This window comes from Lactuca sativa, chromosome 5 (genome assembly GCF_002870075.4).
Source record: "Lactuca sativa cultivar Salinas chromosome 5, Lsat_Salinas_v11, whole genome shotgun sequence".
Taxonomy (NCBI): domain Eukaryota; kingdom Viridiplantae; phylum Streptophyta; class Magnoliopsida; order Asterales; family Asteraceae; genus Lactuca; species Lactuca sativa.
Genome location: NC_056627.2, coordinates 256845728 through 256864844, shown reverse-complemented (window position 1 = coordinate 256864844; position 19117 = coordinate 256845728). Strand labels below are relative to the sequence as shown.

The following is a 19117-nucleotide window of genomic DNA, read 5'->3' as shown; positions in this document are numbered from 1 at the left end:
AAAACACCATGTAATATCACATCACATGTAAAGAAGAAAAATCAATGAGAAAACAACACAGAAAATACAAGTACCCATCCATCTCTTTGTTACCAGAATCTATAACTACTTCACTGATCTTATCCTCATACCCTTTTTACAAATAAAAAGAACATTGATAATAACTATAAAGCTTCCATTGGGTTCTATGATAAAGATAACCAGATAATCAGGTACAACTAAGTTTCTATTAAGTTCTAATTGGAAATTATCCAAACTCCAAAAATCACCATTTTATTGTTGATAAGCAAAATTTAATTTAAAAAAAAAATAAGCTAAAAGCCACCCAAATCGCACTTTGATTCACACTTTTAACTTGGTTTCATGTTCTTAATGTTTTATCTTTAATATAATTTGTGATTTATATTGAAAAAGAAAAGATGGAGAATGATAGTGTATTTTAGCAAAATGTATTATGTTAGAATGTATAGAGCGATTCTTAGAAAATAATACTCTTTTAGAATGGATTTTTTTATTTTCATGTTTTTTTTTTCTTTTTAGGTTTTGAAGAGGTTGTCGTTAATGTGGAAAAGAAAGAAAAATATGAAGACCGAGAGTGTACTCTACTAGAATATAGAAAACGATTCTTAGCAATAAGTTTCTTTCAGAATGGATTATTTTTTTAGTTAGATTTTCATGTTTTTTTTTCTTTTTTAACCATTGTTAGTTTTAATAATCTGTAAGAATAAATGTAATTCTGAAACATTAATAGTCATTTTTGTTATATATATATATATATATATATATATATATATATATATATATATATATATATATATATATATATATATATATATATATATATATATATATATATATATATATACAGATCGCTAAAAAGTATGTTTTACTCAAGAACCTACAAAACATAATGAGATTCAATTTCACTTTGTTTGTCAATGTGTTTGAAAAGGAAATTAACTTATCGGGGTAATTACCTTTTAATTTATTTCACCTTTAGGTAACTTTTTTTTTGTACACATCTAGGTAATGAACTTGTTGAAAGTGTTCATATGTGACCATTATAACCGGTTATAGCAAATTACAACCGATCATAATAGTCATATATAACACTTCCAACAAGTTAGTTAGCTAGATGTGTACAAAAAAAGTTATCTAAATGTGAACACAACGAAAAAGTAATTACCCTAATAATTTAATTTCCTTCTTTTTTTATTTTTTTTATTTTACCTTCTAGGTTTGATTTGGCATAAAAGTTAACCTAAATGGTAAATATTTTTAGGGAAATCTTCAAAAAAGTCTCAAACTTTTCGGAAAAGTTAAACTTTTGTCCCAACATTTTTGTTAACAAAAAAACCCATAAAACCGGATAAATTGAACATTTCGGCCCTGTGTTACCGGTAACCTTCATTTAGCCGGTTAAATTGGCTTATGTGGCAAGGACTTGCTGAGGTGGTTGGTGAGTCATTTAATGGCCTTGTATTAAACTCTAAATTTAGTGGAAAACTTCATTCGTGCCCTAGTAGACAACGATTGAAGCAGGAGCAGTGGAGGACCAAAGACAAATGTCTTCTTCGTCTTCTTCATCTTCAATGAATTGTCCCAGAAAGAGGTGCTATTGTGGTGATTTTGTAGGAAGATGGACTTCATGGACTCCATTAAACCCAGGAAGAAGGTTTATAGGATGCCCAAATTAGCAGAATGGACTCAAAGATTGCAAGTACTTTCGTTGGATGGATCATCCTCTACCAAACCAGTGGTATGCAGATCTGTTATTAGTATTACACAACAATGTCAATTTGGAGAACCATTGAATGTTTGGGGAGTTTGGGCAAAGAACAATCAGCTGGGAACTTTTTTGGAGACGTTGTGGAACAACCAATAGCACAACAACCAGTTGCACAACAAGCAGTGGAAGGAGGAAGATGGAAATTATTGCTTTATGTCTCTGTCGTTTCATTTGTGTTTTTGTTGGTTATGTTGATGGATTGGTAGGATAGAAAGTTGTTTTAATGTATTTTTGTTGTGTTTTTTTTTTGTTATGACTAAGGGTTGTTAGTTTACTATGAATGTAGTATCTTGTGACTCATATGATTATGAATGAAGTATCTAGTTTATGTATGAACTTTAAATGTGTTGATTGTAATCAATGAATGGAATCAAAGTATGACTGTAATAAGTTAATAGTGGACTTAATACACAAATGAATCAATACATAATGGAGTCAATCATGCATGAATGGAATCATGTATGACCGGACTCATGCATAACTAGTATCCATATAAGCAAACATTGTAAGCACAAGTAATGTATGCATGACTGGAATCTATAAAACAAGGAATCAATATAACCAAAGGGAACATAAACATTCTTAATCATAGAACATGTAGTAATATTAACCAAATCCAAACAAGTTTTATGGCAAGTTGTGTAAATGCCCAAAAACATGATCAAGGGGCCTAAAGCCTATAGTTTATATGGATATAAACAAAAGGGGCTATCAACAAAAAAGGCTATCAACAGTAGAGGCTTATCAACAAAAAGGGCTATCAACATTTGCCAAAACCCAAAAGTTTTATACATGTTCTTAACAAAAGTAGGGATTAGGAACACCTTAATCTAGACTAAGGGGGTTGGATGAACTCATCCCCTTTCCATTCTTGACAGCTACCACCTTTTGCTACTTGATATATGTTATCCTTTCCGAAGGCTTCCTCCTCCTGACTTGATTCACTTTGCTCCTCTTTGTAGGCCTCCTTTTGACTTGATTCAATTGTTGTCTGCTAGGTATTTCTCTCTCACCATCCATCCTTTCCTCGTTCTTTATTACCTCACCCATCCCTGGCTCATCTATGTCATCCTCCTCATTCATCCTTTCCTCATCTCCAAGTGCTTGATTTGTAGGGATTTCTTCAATTGTTATTTGGCTAGCAATTCCAACATCCTGTAACAAGCATAACAAAAAGGCTAGTTACAAGATTTAACATCACAAAATGAATAATGAGAAAGCATACTTGTGACATAGCAATTTCAACATCTTCAATTTGTTGTACTTCTGCTTCACTCAATCCAAGACCTTCAATTTGTTGTAATTTTGCTTCACTGAATCCCAGACAGTCCATGATCTCTTCTGTAGTGTATAAAGATTTCCTTAGGTTTGTCAATTGTTAAGCGTATATGATTGTGAAAATCTAGACTTGCATCGTTTTCATTCTCAACATTTGGAATGGCAACAAGTTCAGGCTCACATTTAGGAAACTCAGAAGTACCCTCCCTATATTCTGTTTGGACTCCTTCACTAGATCCCCTACCACCACCTCTATTGCCTCTTCCACTAGATCCCCTACCACCACCTCTACTCCTTCCTCCATCAACCCTTCCACCAGCCCTTCCACCACCTCTAGATCCTGTTTTAGTTCTTGACCAATTAAGTAAATCAGGCTCCCACCTAGGCCTGCCCATTTTTTCTTTAGTTGAGGTTCTGGAACCACTGTAGGATTCTTGCGTGATGTTTTATTGTGTCCCCTTTGTAGACAATTTTTATAGTGGACAATTCTACCCTTGCTTGACACTTGAGAGTACTTGTCTTGATTTTTTGAAACATGTCTTCTTCTTTTAACACTAGGCCTTCCTGGCATCCTCCTTTCAATGGGTGGAAGGGGCTTAGTGTAACTTGTTTCTTCCCATAAGATACTTCCATTAAGTGGGTGTATATTCTGATCATAAGTTGCCTTGTAATTATTCTTGCTGAACCAACTACTTATAAAGTTAACTGGATCTTGATTGGTGTACAGTATTGCCACTTATGCATGCACACAAGGTATTCCTGAAATTTCCCATAATCTACAAGCACAAATTTTTCCTTCAAGTTAACTCCATAGTTTTGAAACCCATTCCTTACTTCATATTCATTCACTCCACTTGGAACGGCATGCCAACTTCTGCAAACATATAAGACAGAACATAAGATGCAAAAACATAAGATAAAACATGTAAAAACAAAACAATTGAGAATACTTACTTAATGTCTTCTCCAAATTCTTCCATCTTTGTTATCATGGAAGGACAAACTTCACCAACCCAATTTTCAGCCTCTTGTTTCAGATTGAAAGCCCTTTCCATCATGTAAAGCCTAATATCTTCAAGCATAGTCAGCAAAGGTTTCTTTCTTGCGTCTACAATGATTGCATTGAAACACTCATCAATCCCATTCTCTACCGCCTCACAAGCCAAGCCAATAGAGAAATAAGCCTTGCACCATGAAGTTGGTTCCCTTGCCATGGTATGATCATAAGCAGCAGAACTTATTTCCCTAATCCTTTCCATATTAAACTTGAAATCTCCTTCTATGTTAGATTTTGCAGCTGCCCAAAACATGTTTCTGAACTGCACTCCACTATAAACTTTTCTGAAATTGGCATAGATATGCCTTGCACATTGCCTGTGCTCAACATATGGTCGGATATCTTTACTAGCTTCAACAAGTCCCTATAACATGAAAAAAAATAATAATTAGCAACAGCATACATTATTGTAAATAATGAAAAATAAAGAGATAATTACTTTACCTTGTGTTGGTCACTGATTACACACACACCCTTTGCACCCTGCAATCCAAGATCATCATTAACCAAATCCAGGAACCATTTCCAGTTGTTCTTGTTCTCTACATTAACAACTGCCCAAGCTATAGGATACACTTGATTATTGGCATCCCTACCTATTGCAGTTAACAATTCACCCTTACATTGTCCCTTCAAAAAAGAACCATCCAATCCTATTACCGTACGACATACCCTTTTCCACCCCTCTCTTATTGATTTAAATCAAATGTAGAATCTATGAAATGTTGTGGTATTATCAGGGTTTACAGTAACTGTAATCCTAACTGTGCTGTCTGGATTGGATCTTAGTAGCTCATGCCCATAATCCCAAACTCTTGCGTAGTGGTCACTCAAATTCCCATGAATTAATGATAGTGCCCTCAACCTTGATCTATAACACTTTGACCATGAAATTTTGCAATGAAATTTACTTTGTATTATTACCTGCATCTCTTTGCATTTTAATAGGTTTCCTAATCAACTCCTTCATAAATTTCCTAGCTAACCAGGTAGGATCCATAAGCCTTGAATTGTTAAAATTCCTAACACATTTATGAATGTCTATCATCTTTTTGACTTGAAAAGACCTTTCAATACTCATCCAAGAAGCCCTAACCAAAAATGGACACTTCTCTGTATCACTTCCACATATTGCCACTAGTCTAACACCATCACATTTTTTGAAACAGATTTGAAAACCCTTACTAACAGTATAGTTGGTCTAACAAATTTTTAGTTCATGTGGGGATTCATACATTTAACCAAGCATTGGTCTCATTTTGTTCCATTTCACCTTTGTATTGTGGGTGGAATACTCAAATTCCTCATCACTACCTTCCTCGTTACTACCTTCTAGATAATCTTCATCTGATTCTTCTTTAGTGATTCCAGTTTGAGCATGGTTTCCAGTTTAAGCATCATTTTCAGTTTCAACATCATCTACTACCTCGTAATCGTCTTCTTCACATAGAATATTGAGACGTTCGTCTTTGCATCTGGAAGCTTGTTTCTTTTTGAAGTACGCATCCAGCTCCACATCTATTGTATCAAAATCATGGATGTCATCCATGATTTCAACTGCACGGGGGTAAAAAAACCCTAGTTTACTAAGGGGGAAGGAGAAAGTGAAACGAGAGGTAAGTTGTATTGTGAATGTATGTGTGTAAATGAGATCGATAAACCTACGTAAGCAACTCCTTGCCACATAAGCCAATTTAACCAGCTAAATGAGGGTTGCCGGTAATATAGGGCCAAAATGTTCGATTTACCCGGTTTCCTGGGTTTTTTTGTTCAAAAAAAATGTTGGGACAAAAATGTAACTTTTTCCAAAAGTTTGGGACTTTTTTTTTTGAAGATTTCCGATATTTTTAAAATCATACAATTTTGATAAATATCTTTTTAAATTTCATTACTTTGGTAAAAAAAAAGTAATAAAAAAACATAATAAAACTCCATATATGACAAGGAAAAAAAGCACATCGTCATTTTATAAAATTTTATTGTTTAAGATATTAAATATAAAAAAATAAAATTTACTATGTGCATGTGTAAAAATTGAAAATACATGATGACATACCAACTCGACAATAAATATGGTAATTACCATCCACATCACACCAGTTGTTTACACCGACAGTTGTGTCAACCAAAACACTTGAGATTTGCATACCTACAAATCATGTTCAATTCGTTAGAGAAAAACAAACAAGTCAGAGCCAAAGAACTATAATAGAGACTAAAAGTATTAGAGATGAAGACCAATAACATAAAGACGAACACCGTCTTCAATGAAGTTTGTTACATGTATTACATGAATTTAATATACAAAAAATAGATTTATGCTATCAAAACGGCTACCAACATGTCGTGGCCAATTTAAATGCTCATACATAGTCATAAATATTGTATTAAGAAAGTTTAATTGTAATATTGCAAACATTATGATCAACCGTCTTAATAAAAAGGAAAATTGAATTATCAGGAAAATTACCTTTTTTTTGTTTATATTTTGGTAACTTTTTTTTACACATCTAGGTACTAACTAACTTGGTGGAAGTGTTCACATATGACAATTAAACACTTCCAACAAATTCGTTACCTAGATGTGTAAAAAACATTACCCAAATATAAACAGAATGAAATTTTAATTACTTTGATGAGTCAATTTCCCTGTTTGAAAATACATTTCATCTTATTCTAATCTTTACCATAGATCAACCATGTAACATCTTTACGAAAACACCTTTAACAAAACGCATATAGTTGTCCATTTCATGTATCAAACTTCAAGTTGGTTCATTATTTGTGTGCTTGAGTTGGAACGGGAAGGGGGTGTTGTATTATATTATCCATTTCTATTGTCTATGGAATATTTCTAAACGTTTTCTATTTTAATCTAGTTTAAATTATGTTAGAGTAGTTACAATTTATTTATCATGTTGTAATCGCTCAATATATTCTTCAATGGTTTTCGAATCCACTCTACATGTTTCGTTACTCAACATAATTATATTGGCTAACCATCGGCTCTAAACATTCTCACAAGTGTCATATCCGATAAATAAAAAAACAGAGCCTTAGCTGCTTCATCTAGCTAGTCATTCACAGGACAAGCTTGCACATTTCCATTGTATCTAATGGAAAAAACATATAAATATGTCTCATTTAGATTTATTTATTTTTTCTATAGGGAAAGTTTTTTAAATACAAATATTCAAAAATGGTTCCCGTGTTTCCAAAAAAATCAAGTTTTGTCTTGTCTTGAAAGAAGGTTCCTATGGTTTGAAAACTTTTGATAGATCATCCTCTAATTACTTTTCTTTTGTTATGTTTAAACATATGCCAGCCATCCGAGAGAAATATCGTCTTTTATATAGCACAAGGACTATTTATGAAGTTTTAAACAAGTAAAGCATACCCCCAATCCCACCCAATTTGGTTTTCTTCTTGGAGGAAAAAGAAACAGAAAGAAAAATGTACGTGTGTATGTCGTGAGTCGGCGATAAGAGAAAGAGGGAGGTTGGAGTTCCCCTTTCGTTGGCGATGACATTAGAATAAGCATTTCAATTAGCTCTGTTTTCGTTGTTTGTCATAGTTCGATGAGATTGTATCTCTTGTATGTCTTCTCTAATCAAATTCTATATCTCTAGTTGATGTTTGTGTACAAATTAGGGGAAAATGAACCTACTTGATTTGATCATATGGCTGGTGTCAAAATTAAAATACCATTTTCTTGTTTAATGAGTGTTTGTGTTTCACAGCCTACCTTCACCTTCACGCTCAACCCCATCACTCCCTTTGTTCATGTCTCGCAACCTAGATAACCCAGTTCAAACACAAATGGCTCTATCAGTTGTCAAGAGTCCTGTAGGAAGGAATCACTATTGGAAACGACACAATGGAAGGAGTGAAACTGAAAACCATGAGTAGAAGACAAATCTTCATTCAAACAGAAAGATGATGTGTATTTGGAATGATTTGGATCGAAACGATAATGCACATATGGTCAAACGAAGGTTACAAATCGCTCTCAAAGTCCCAATCGAAGAGATTTCTTTAACTTTTGGAGATATGATCTTGAAAAATGAATTTAGCGCCATTCGTAACGATTACCCTCTTCTCCTAACAAGAAACTTAATCCACAAAATCTCTTCAAGTCCATGTCTTTCTCCTCTAGGTAGAGACATTCAACAGAGAGATAGATCTAGACCCATTAAGATCTCACGGCATTATAGTAACTTCACAAAAAAAAAAAAAAAGCTCGTGAAGGAGATTGGAATCACGTTAAAGAAAGGAATCGAACTGACTCCAATTCATGGTGGACTTGGTGATTCTTATTACATTAAAAGCATCAATGGTGAAAGTGTTTCGATTGTGAAACCAACGGCTGAAGAACCATTTGCACCCAATAATCCAAAAGGGTTTGAGAGTTTACCCCTTGGTTGCGGTATGATCCTCGTCGGTGATGAATGGAGAAAAGGTGATCGGGTCAAGAGTAGGGGATGGTAGAGGGAATGTTGGGGATTCAGATGAGGGTGTTACTAGAACCAAAGGGTGTTACTAGAACCAAACGTTAAGCGCCAAATAGAGGGCCTAGTAATGATCCGACTTCGGAGTTGGAGTTGTCATTGTCGGAGTTGCAGAGGTAAAGGAAGATGGAGGCGGACATTGGAGCTTCCAAGATCGTCAAATTCGTGCAACGTGAAATGTTAGGATTTTAGGGCTTGTTTTTAATTTAAAAAATAAATGGTGCTTGTGGTATGTAAAAATATGATTTTTCCCTTGAACATGTTCAAACTTAACGGACCAAAAGTGATGAAGTTAGCAACAAGGAAGATCCATTAAAAGTTTTCAACCATGGTGACTATTCTTAAAGACAAAAAAAAACATTAAGGACCAAACTTGATTTAATTTGAAACCAATAAGACCATTTTTGAAGATATGTATTTTTCAATTGAGTTTGTCTAGTATAACCATATACATGATCGAAATAGTGGGAGTTATTAAACTTACACATAGACTCGTGGGAGTTATTAAACTTACACATAGTTTGCAATTCAATAAACTCAAAAAAAAAATCTCAATTTTTACCATAATCTAGTGTGTTTTAGGATTTATTTAACTTCCTATTTTAGCAAATACATGATAGTTGTTTGGTTACCAGATCACCTGTTAGAATAACATATCAAAATCGATAACGTTTTCATGCCACTTAGGATAGATGATCATAAATTGTACAAACACGTTGGTTAATTACTAGATCACCTATTAGAATAACATATCAAAATCCATCGACATACATCAATTTACACAAAAACAAAGATACAAAATAGATAACCAAACAATCATCTTGCAACAAAATCAATGAAAGAACACCTAAACAATATCTTCAACGAGCTAAATCAGATCGAAAAATCTAAGCTCTCTCCCCACGGATTCTACGAGCGAGTTGCATATCCTTAGGCATAATAGTGGCTCTCTTAACATGAATCACGTATAAGTTAGTACCTTCAAACAATCCAAATATATACACATCAAGCACCGCCTCCTAGAATGCAGCAACAACAGAGCTCTGAAATCGAAGATCTGTTCTGGGAGTTTCCTGATCAACAATGATCAACAACACTGAGAGTTTCTGGTCAACAACTTTTTCTCATACTTTCTAATTTCTGATTTCTCGCAGAGCTACAGTTCCTGGTCTAAATTTGTGTTGCTTCTTCACTCCTTCGGTTGCCGCAGCAGACTTCCTTGTTGTTTTAGTGGCCAACTGCTTCCTTGGAGCCTTTCATCAGGTGGATTTCCTCGTCGTCTACTTAGTACCAACCATTGGTGTTCAATAAGAGGTTGGAAATTATAAGAGTGTAAAAGAAAAATTCGGAGGTGGAAATACCTAGAAGGAAGCTTTGCCGGAGAATTGGACGACATCGGAGAAAAGGTTACTTTCTTCTTCAACTTCAGATCCAAACATGGACCAGAAAGTCTATAACGTAAACGATCTAATCCACAGATTCTTCCATTTTATCTTATATGGCTTTTTTTTTGGGTAAAGGAGGGCGACACCTCTATTAAAATTTTATTAAAAAGTAACTTATGTAGCATTTTATTTGATGACATGGTAAAGGGGTAATGGGTTTACCCCTTCTAAATTTCAAAAATGACTTTTTAAACCCGACAAAACTCATATTGTGTCCCTAAGAAGCCAAAAAAAACATCAAGAACCATTTAAACAAATTCGAAAAAGCTTGTAAGATTAGAATGATATTAGCAATTTATTTTACCGTAAGTAAAATATTTTACTCTTATGACACTTATTTTTATGTTATCCAAGGCCCAAATTAAATATATTATGGCGTGAAAATGATCAATTCGGTTTATTATATGTATTGATAAAAGTTGTAACATGTAAGCAGAAAGGTGTAACGAATCGTGGTCATCTCTGACATTTACGAAACACCAGGATTATATGCTCAAAGCCAAAATCATTCGAAGTTTTACTGGTTATTTGATATAATGCATATACCTAGTTATATATTGGGTAAATATGTGTTGTACATACTTTTTAATTCTTGAAGCATGTTTAGATCTTAGACCAAAATACTTGTGGTACCATACTTTATAAAACTAGGAAAAGAATGGAAAAACATCTATTAACATATGTTTCTTACATCCATCCAATTATTACAATTATTTAATCAGTCACTTGAACATATATTTCAAGTGTGATTTATTTAATCATGCACTCGAAAGTTATACTTCATGTGAGTGCGGGCGAATTATTTCATACATGCAACTTCAGTAAGGTTTTTGCCCAACATAGTTGCCGGGGGGATCATAGTTGCACGTCACGAACCATGCACCATTATTGCATTGAACCCTTGCACAACCAAGACGAACCGAATTGCTCCAAACAACTTGAGTATAATGCCCACACACCTTGTTCGGAGCACAAGTGTTTGAATTATAATCATAATCGGCCTTCTCGCCAACCCACATGTTCACAGCATCTACACCGGTCATGACAAACCCTGAACCAGAGGCAAGATTTTCACCATAGGGACGGTTTTGGGAGTGCATCATCCGACAGTCACCCCGTCTTTGATTGGCATAATTTTGTGCGAAACTAGCCACACGACTGTCCCATGTCATGGGCCCTACACCAACTTGAGCTCGAGCTCGATTATGGGCATTAACAAAGTCTTGTGGCGAGTTTTGGGCTTGAGAAAAGTTAATAATTCCCATGAATATAGCGAGAAGAAGTAATTTGTTGTTCCTCTGGACCATTTTTTATTTTGTTTAGTGATAACAAAAAGATACTTAAGGTGGTTGGAGTTGGGTGATATGAGTGAGAATTTATAGGAAGAAATTATCTGGAATATAGAATTCAATTGTGACGCTTGTATATACATAAAGAAAATATTACAACATTCTAATTCATCTTTTAGTGTAGACTTTTAAAACTTTTCCAATCGTTTTGGTCCTTATTGTTTTGTGACTTATTTTTTTCCCGGAAATTCTTAATCGTATGGATACAAATGAAGGACACATCATATAATTTTGAGTAAAGTACAGTTTTGGTTCTTATGGTTTGATCAAATTCTTACATTTGATCCAACCTTTTCAATATTGACAAATCGTGTCCCTACGGTATGAAGAAATTATAGTGTTGGTCCCTGGTGCATATAGGAAAAACATTTATACCCTTTTAAATTTCTTATCTTTGCCCAGAGACAGTTTTACTTGGTGTCTCGGTGTGGCACCGGCAACACCTAGTTTTCCCATACGTAATGGAAAACATTACGATTTTTTTGGTTTTTTGCCTATTTTTCATGCACCAGCAACACCTCTTCAACCACGGCAACACCTACTGTGTATTTCTGCGTCCGTCCCTGTCTTTGCCTATTTATAATTTTTAATAATCGAAATTATTAAATAAGGACCCACCTTCCCATACCCAACCACCCTCATTGTCTACATCTCCAAAACACCACCTTCTTCCATTCCATAAGTGTCACTACTCTAACCACCATTTTCTTTCATATTTTTCATCACCGACACTCACAACACGAGAGCCCGAAAGCTAGAAACCTCCTCGTCGACTTGAACCTAGAAACTTGTCGCCTCTCCATTCATAAAACTTGTTTATATAAATTGTTTTCGGATTCCATTCTTTTCACCGATCCAAACAAAATAACAAATATCCATGGGTGACGCTCTTCCTCGCCCACCTATGACATTCATGTTTACCATTGTTGTTTCTCTCTCCAAAATCATCAACATCATTTCTCACCTCTATGGAATTGGTGCAATCGAAACCCCCTCATCTTGGCACCACCATATTCTTCCTCAACATTGATGTAGATTTCATGCTCATTAGCCTCCTCCTATCGAAAAATTGAGTAAATATGTGATGTATTCCTGTAGACATCTCATAGAACAGTTTGTAGTCGTCATTTAGTATTTGATTTTTAATGACATGAGATGTTCAAAACCCATGCAAAAGTAAAACCAAACAATGCGTATGATCACATATTCTTGCACAAAACAAGAAACACCTTCCCGACAAGTGACATGATATCAACGAAAATAAAATAAAAATAAAACAAAAAAACGAAAAAACTAACGAATAATCAAATAAACCAAATTGATTGAAAACCGTTCCCCAGCAACGACGCCAAAAACTTGATGTGTGGTAAGAACAGGTGTCGAACACTAGGGGAACAGTGGTGAATTAATTTGAAGTGTTTGATTATAAGTTACATAAAACACATGAAAGCAATAACAAATGTTTTGTTACATACTCAAATACCACTTAACATCAAATATCGATAACCTGACTAGAAGACAAGTCTCTTTAGGTACTTCTATAACCTGACTTGAAGATCCATATGTGTTAACTACCGATATAATGGATATTTATTCATTATTCACCGATTTGTAATATGACTAGTGTCATGGTCACGATTACTAATCATGTGATTTCAACATAATTATTAATTCATTGATCAGGTAAGCAAACAATCATGCAAACCAGTATTTAGTTCGTATTAAGTAGGATTTGATCTTATCTAACCCTAATGGTCATAGGAGTTAAATCATGCAAAGAACGGTCATTCTACTCATGCACACACATTAAAGTTCACAACTTTATTTCCTAACCCTAGGTTTCGGTCAAAACACTAGTCATAATCACCAATGGTCACTGGACAACTATGATTCAAATTAACACAGTCAGATGGTCATCTAAACTAAATTAATTCAGCAATAATGAATAAGTAACGATCTTTAACACATATGGATCTTCAATCAAACTTTGCAAAATAAATTGAAAAAGACTAATAATTCAAATAGCAATTAAACCATAAATTCAAGGTTCATTTAGTCATAAACATAAAGTAAAAGGTTTTTACAACTAAATTAGAAAGTAAACACATAGTGTCATCTCAATGGAATGCTAAACATGGTCACGTTAACAAACCACATGATTACCGACATGAATCCACAATCTAATACCTTAGATCTTTGCTCCTTTCAGTTTAACGGCCTCTCGGCATGAATCCACATTAACAAACCACATGATTACCGACATGAATCCACGTTAACAAACCACATGTTTTATTACATACTCAAATACCACTTAACATCAAATATCGATAAATTGAATAGAAGACAAATCTCTTTAGGTACTTCGGTTTAGATAAATTACATATCTTAATGGTTAACTACCGATATAATGGATATTTATTCTTTATTCACCGATTCCTAATATGACTAGTGGCATGGTCACGACTACTAATCCTTTGATTTCAACATAATTATCAATTCATTGATCAGGTAAACAAACAATTACGCAAACCAGTATTCAGTTCATATTAAGTAAAATTTGATCTTATTTAACTCTAATGGTCATAGGAGTTAAATTATGCATAGAATGGTCATTCTACTCATGCACACACATTAAAGTTCACAACTTTATTTTCTAACCCAAGGTTTCAGTCAAAACACTAGTCATAATCATCAATGGTCACTAGACAACAATGATTCAAATTAACACAGTTAGATGGTCATCTAAACTAAATCAATTCAGCAATAGGGAACTAGTAATGATCTTTAACAGATAGAGGTGGCAATCGTGTCATGTCGTGTCGGGTTCGTGTCCTATCGAAACACTAAACGGGTTGAAAGTGCTTGACCCTAACCCGACCCATTTAATTAACGTGTCGTGTTGTGTCAACCCGTTTATTTTCGTGTCGAGTTCGTGTTGGGTTTCGGGTTAGGGTTTTTACAAGACTAAATAATTCAAATAGCAATTAAACCATAAATTCAAGGTTCATTTAGTCATAAACACAAAGTAAAAAGGTTTTTACAACTAAATGAGAAAGTAAACACATAGTGGCATCACAATGGAATGCTAAACATGGTCACGATAACAAATCACATTATTAGCGACACGAATCCGTTTTCTAATCCCTTAGATTTTTGCTCCTGTCAGTTTAATGGCCTCCCAACCGCCTTCTATACCCTTAAAACGGCCAAATATAAGTTACTTATCGACTAAAGAGCAATGGTAGTCGAGTTCTCCCAACTGGTTGGCCGAAAATCGCTTTTTATATACTTTGAAACCGACTTACGTACGATGGGCATAAGTCAGTGTACGCAAGGCGTACCAAGAAACCGATCGCAATTAGGAATGCCGGACACCTTCCCAGTACGCTGGGCGTACTTGTATCTACATTGGGGTCGTCTTCATCTCGTCAGTATGCTGGGCGTAGTAGGCTCCCTTTAGCCATCTTCATCCTTTTTGCCTTTTAAGCCCAACATCCGTCTTCCTTTAAATCTTTTCGGCTCTAGCAACATTATTCGTATAAAATATAAATTTAAACATTATAAGTACCTTTTATTTCTAAGTAAGAATAATAAAGGCTAACATATTTTGATATGATATGATATGATATATATATATATATATATATATATATATATATATATATATATATATATATATATATACATATCAAAATACCCCACACTTAGCCTTTGCTTGCCCCCAAGCAAACTTACTTTTAATTTATTAATATTGCATAAAATCTCTTTAGGTACTTTGATTTAGATAAATTACGTCTCAAATTAATGGTTAACTACCGATATAATGGATATTTATTCATTATTCACCGATTTGTAATATGACTAGTGTCATGGTCACGACTACTAATCCTTCGATTTCAACATAATTATTAATTCATTGATCCGGTAAACTAACAATCATGCAACCCAATATTCAGTTTGTATTAAGCAAGATTTGATCTTATTTAACCCTAATGGTCATAGGAGTTAAATCATGAAAAGAACGGTCATTCTACTCATGCACACACATTAAAGTTCACAACTTTATTTCCGAACCCTAGGTTTCAATCAAAACACTAGTCATAATCACCAATGGTCACTGGACAACTATGATTCAAATTAACATAGTCAGATGGTCATCTAAATTAAATCAATTCAGCAATAATGAATAAGTAACGATCTTTAACACATATGGATCTTGAATCAAACTTGGCAAAATAAATTGAAAAAGACTAAATAATTCAAATAGCAATTAAACCATAAATTCAACGTTCATTCAGTCATAAACATAAAGTAAAAGGTTGTTACAACTAAATCAGAAAGTAAACACATAGTGTCATCTCAATGGAATGCTAAACATGGTCACGTTAACTAACCACATGATTACCTACATGAATCCACAATCTAGTACCTTAGATCTTTGCTCCTTTCAGTTTAACGGCCTCTCGGCCGCCTTCTAGAACCTTAAAATGGCTAAATATAAGTTAATTGTCGACTAAGGATCAATGGTAGTTGGTTTCTCCTTACTGGTTGGCCAAGAATCAGTTTTTATATACTTTGGAACCGAGTTACGTATGTTGGGCGTAAGTCGGTGTACGCGGGGCGTACTAAGAAACCCATCGCCATTAGGAATTTCGGACACCTGCCCAGTACGCTGGGCGTACTTTTATCTACGTTGGGGGTAGTCTTCATCTCATCAATACGTCGGGCGTAGTAGGCTTCCTTCATCCATCTTCATCCTTCACTAACAGAAAACAACCCTTTAATGACGCGCAAACAATGACACACACTGATAGAGGACACACATTTGTGCGTGCCGTAAAAACTAATGTCAATTTTGAAAAATCTGAAGGATAGAGGACACGCATTTGTGCGTGCCCTAAAATTAGTGTCAAAAAAGAAAAAAAGAAATGCGGAGGGCGCCTATCACAAAATGTGTGTCATCTAAGTGTGTCGCTTTATAATTTTTTAATGAAACACGCGTTTTAAGCGGGGAAATTAATCCCCAAAAATTAAACAGCCACCTATTCTATCTGAAAAAATTAAACCCCCCGCCTCTTCCAATTAGCAAGAAAGAAGCCCTAGGGTATTCGTCCTTACTCTGATTTCTTTCCCTTGTCCCTTCCTCCTCCTCCTCCTCGTCGTTTTTGGTTTACAAACAACAAGAATGTACAACCATCATTTGTTGGGTCTCAAATTTCCAGCATTAGAGAACGACTCTCATGGTTTTGTCTACAGAGAACGACTCTCATGGTTTGTCTACAAACAACAAGAATGTTGCTTTTAAATTGCCCTCATTTTGCTGTTCAATTACCCTTCCAATTAGCAGAGGTTGAGTCTCTCATGTCGATTGTGAATGGACTGGGTCTCAAATTTTCGTCATTTCCTGTTCAATTGCTCTTCTTCTTCCACACCCCTTCGTCCTCTCTATCAGATTTCATTTCATCTGTGTCGCCCTCGATGGATTTTGCTTTTATCCCTAATTTTGGAACTCGGTTACAAAGATTCAAGATGTGGAAAAGCGGGAAGTGATGACTAACGAATGTGTTTGGCAATTTCAAAGGAGCTCATCGTCTCCACTTCAATCCATCGAATCAGAATCAAGCCTTTGAACTTCTCTATTATGTAAGATAAGTTTTATGTCGTACTTTTAGTCATTCTCATTCCTTTAGTATATGATCTGATCGTTGGTTTCCAATGAAGATGAAACATCGTGACTAGCATTATGTGTATGTTGGTATATGTCCATGTTCATTAGTTCTATTTATATGCTCCACCAGAATTGTTGCTTTCACTGGTTTCTGTTGATTTTTGCTTATTTTACGAAATTTATTCCTAATACATGAGTCTTATTATAGGTTATTGTTGTAATTAATGCTCGTATATAGTTTTCTGGTATGAATTTGAGATGACTCAGACGTTAATTGTTGAATGAAGATCCAAATGATTTAAAAAGTAATATGCCACTCTCATTCGAGATGTAATGATATGCTTCTGATGTTGATTGTGCAGATGTGTGCATGTATGTATACTGATTTGTTTTTTCGGTTGGAATTTGGTTAGAGTGAGGCTCTTAGGATTACAATTAGAAGGATGGCAGTCAAAAAGATGTTTGGTTCTAGCTACTATGTAGACAATAAAATTTTGATTTTATTTTGATGGGAAATGTAGAACTGCATAGTGCATACCAGGTGTTTGTAAAAATGCAAAACCGTAAAGAAATTGAAAAACTAAGCATTTACATGATTTCTTTCTGTAACTCTAGTTTTTTACATTATATAATGGTTTATTGAAAATTTTGGATAGATATTAGTTTTTAGCTCTGTAGAATGTTTTTTCAACTAAAGGTAAATAATGGTGTTCTTTTGTTTTGCAGATAATATAGAGAAGAGGATCCTGGATCTTGAATCTCAGCATATAATTTGCTCCTGGCACATACATACATATCATTACTCTTGTATGGGAACCAAGAAAATAGACTGTTAACACATGTAACAAACAAACTATTTTGCATTCAGTATATGGATATTTTTTGTATTATTATAAGGCTCATATAATTCATATTAGGGTTAATGTGGAGTGAACAAAACAATTAAATAGTTTTTTTTGTTGTACATAGTTGTATTTTTTCATTTGTTGTTGATGGTTGTCTCTGATTTGGATGATATATTTATTCCGTTGCCAGATGATCTTATTGTGAACTTATCAGAATCCATAACTTGGATAAGTTGTAAATAACCCATGGGGAAAGAAATGAAAAACGAAGGCTGTCATGAGGGCAAGAAGGTAATTTCAAAAAGCCTCGAGTGTCTGATTAAAGAACAACAAACACAAGTGGTTTAGGCATCAAAGTTGATGGGGTCTCATAAGAACCTCTCCATTTGTTTGGCATGTGTCTTTATAGACATGTCAAACACCTTCTGACTAAATTCCACCACAAGCCCACCAAGAATACTTGGATCAATTTGATTGATATAAAAAGATGAGTCAGCGTCTGATTATGTGCTAACCTATTACAATTTTGTCCTGAATTGTTTTTCTCGAGTAAAATACAACTTAGGTCCCTCTACTCTACTAAAAATCACAAGTTAAAACCAAATTTTGAGACCGTCCCAAATGTTGTGCTTAGATTTGCATTGTGTTGCGACTATATAATAATAACTTCAGTTGTTGGAGTAAATTTACAATTTGGAGTTAAACACATGGACCATATCCGCAACAAAATAGGACATTATTGGGACAATTTCAATGTTTGGATTCAACTTGCAGTTTTGTGTAAACCATACGGACTAAATTAGTAATTTACTCTTTTTTCTTTTTCTATTTCCTCCGGGATGCCCTCGTTTTCTCAAATACGTTTTTTTAATATGAATTTTTCAGACCACTTTATATCTTTTAAATTATCATTTTAGTCTTTTAGCTCCCAAGATTTTAGAAGGTTATCAATTTGTTTTCTACAATTATAACGTTTTTTTAATAATTTTCAAATCTTGAAATGATTTGTTTAACCCTTAAAACACAAAAGCATATGATATGAAATTACCTTCTGTTCAAGCTTAACCTTCTTTCCTTCCCCAAGAATCTCCTGTAAAGTGTCTTTCAGTTCTTTCTCCTCTTCAGCAGGGAGCGGCTGAATGGTATCCACATGGCGGAGCCTCCCGTGTGCCATGTTG

The 19117-nt window shown here is 34.5% G+C and overlaps 2 protein-coding genes across 2 annotated transcripts; both read right to left on the bottom strand.

The window, feature by feature from the left end:
- Nucleotides 1-3760: 3760 nt before the first annotated feature.
- On the bottom strand, nt 3761-5172 carry LOC111887041 (uncharacterized). The gene is made up of 4 exons (XM_023883264.1): nt 5049-5172; nt 4569-4720; nt 4022-4488; nt 3761-3941 (listed from the first exon to the last, which is right to left on the bottom strand). Exons 1-4 carry the CDS (start codon nt 5170-5172, stop codon nt 3761-3763), a joined length of 924 nt encoding a protein of 307 aa, XP_023739032.1.
- A 5553-nt stretch (nt 5173-10725) lies between these two features.
- Nucleotides 10726-11439, bottom strand: LOC111886999 (pathogenesis-related protein PR-1 type). The gene has a single exon (XM_023883232.3). It carries the CDS (start codon nt 11382-11384, stop codon nt 10896-10898), a length of 489 nt encoding a protein of 162 aa, XP_023739000.1. The 5' UTR covers nt 11385-11439; the 3' UTR covers nt 10726-10895.
- Between the last annotated feature and the right edge of the window lie 7678 nt (nt 11440-19117).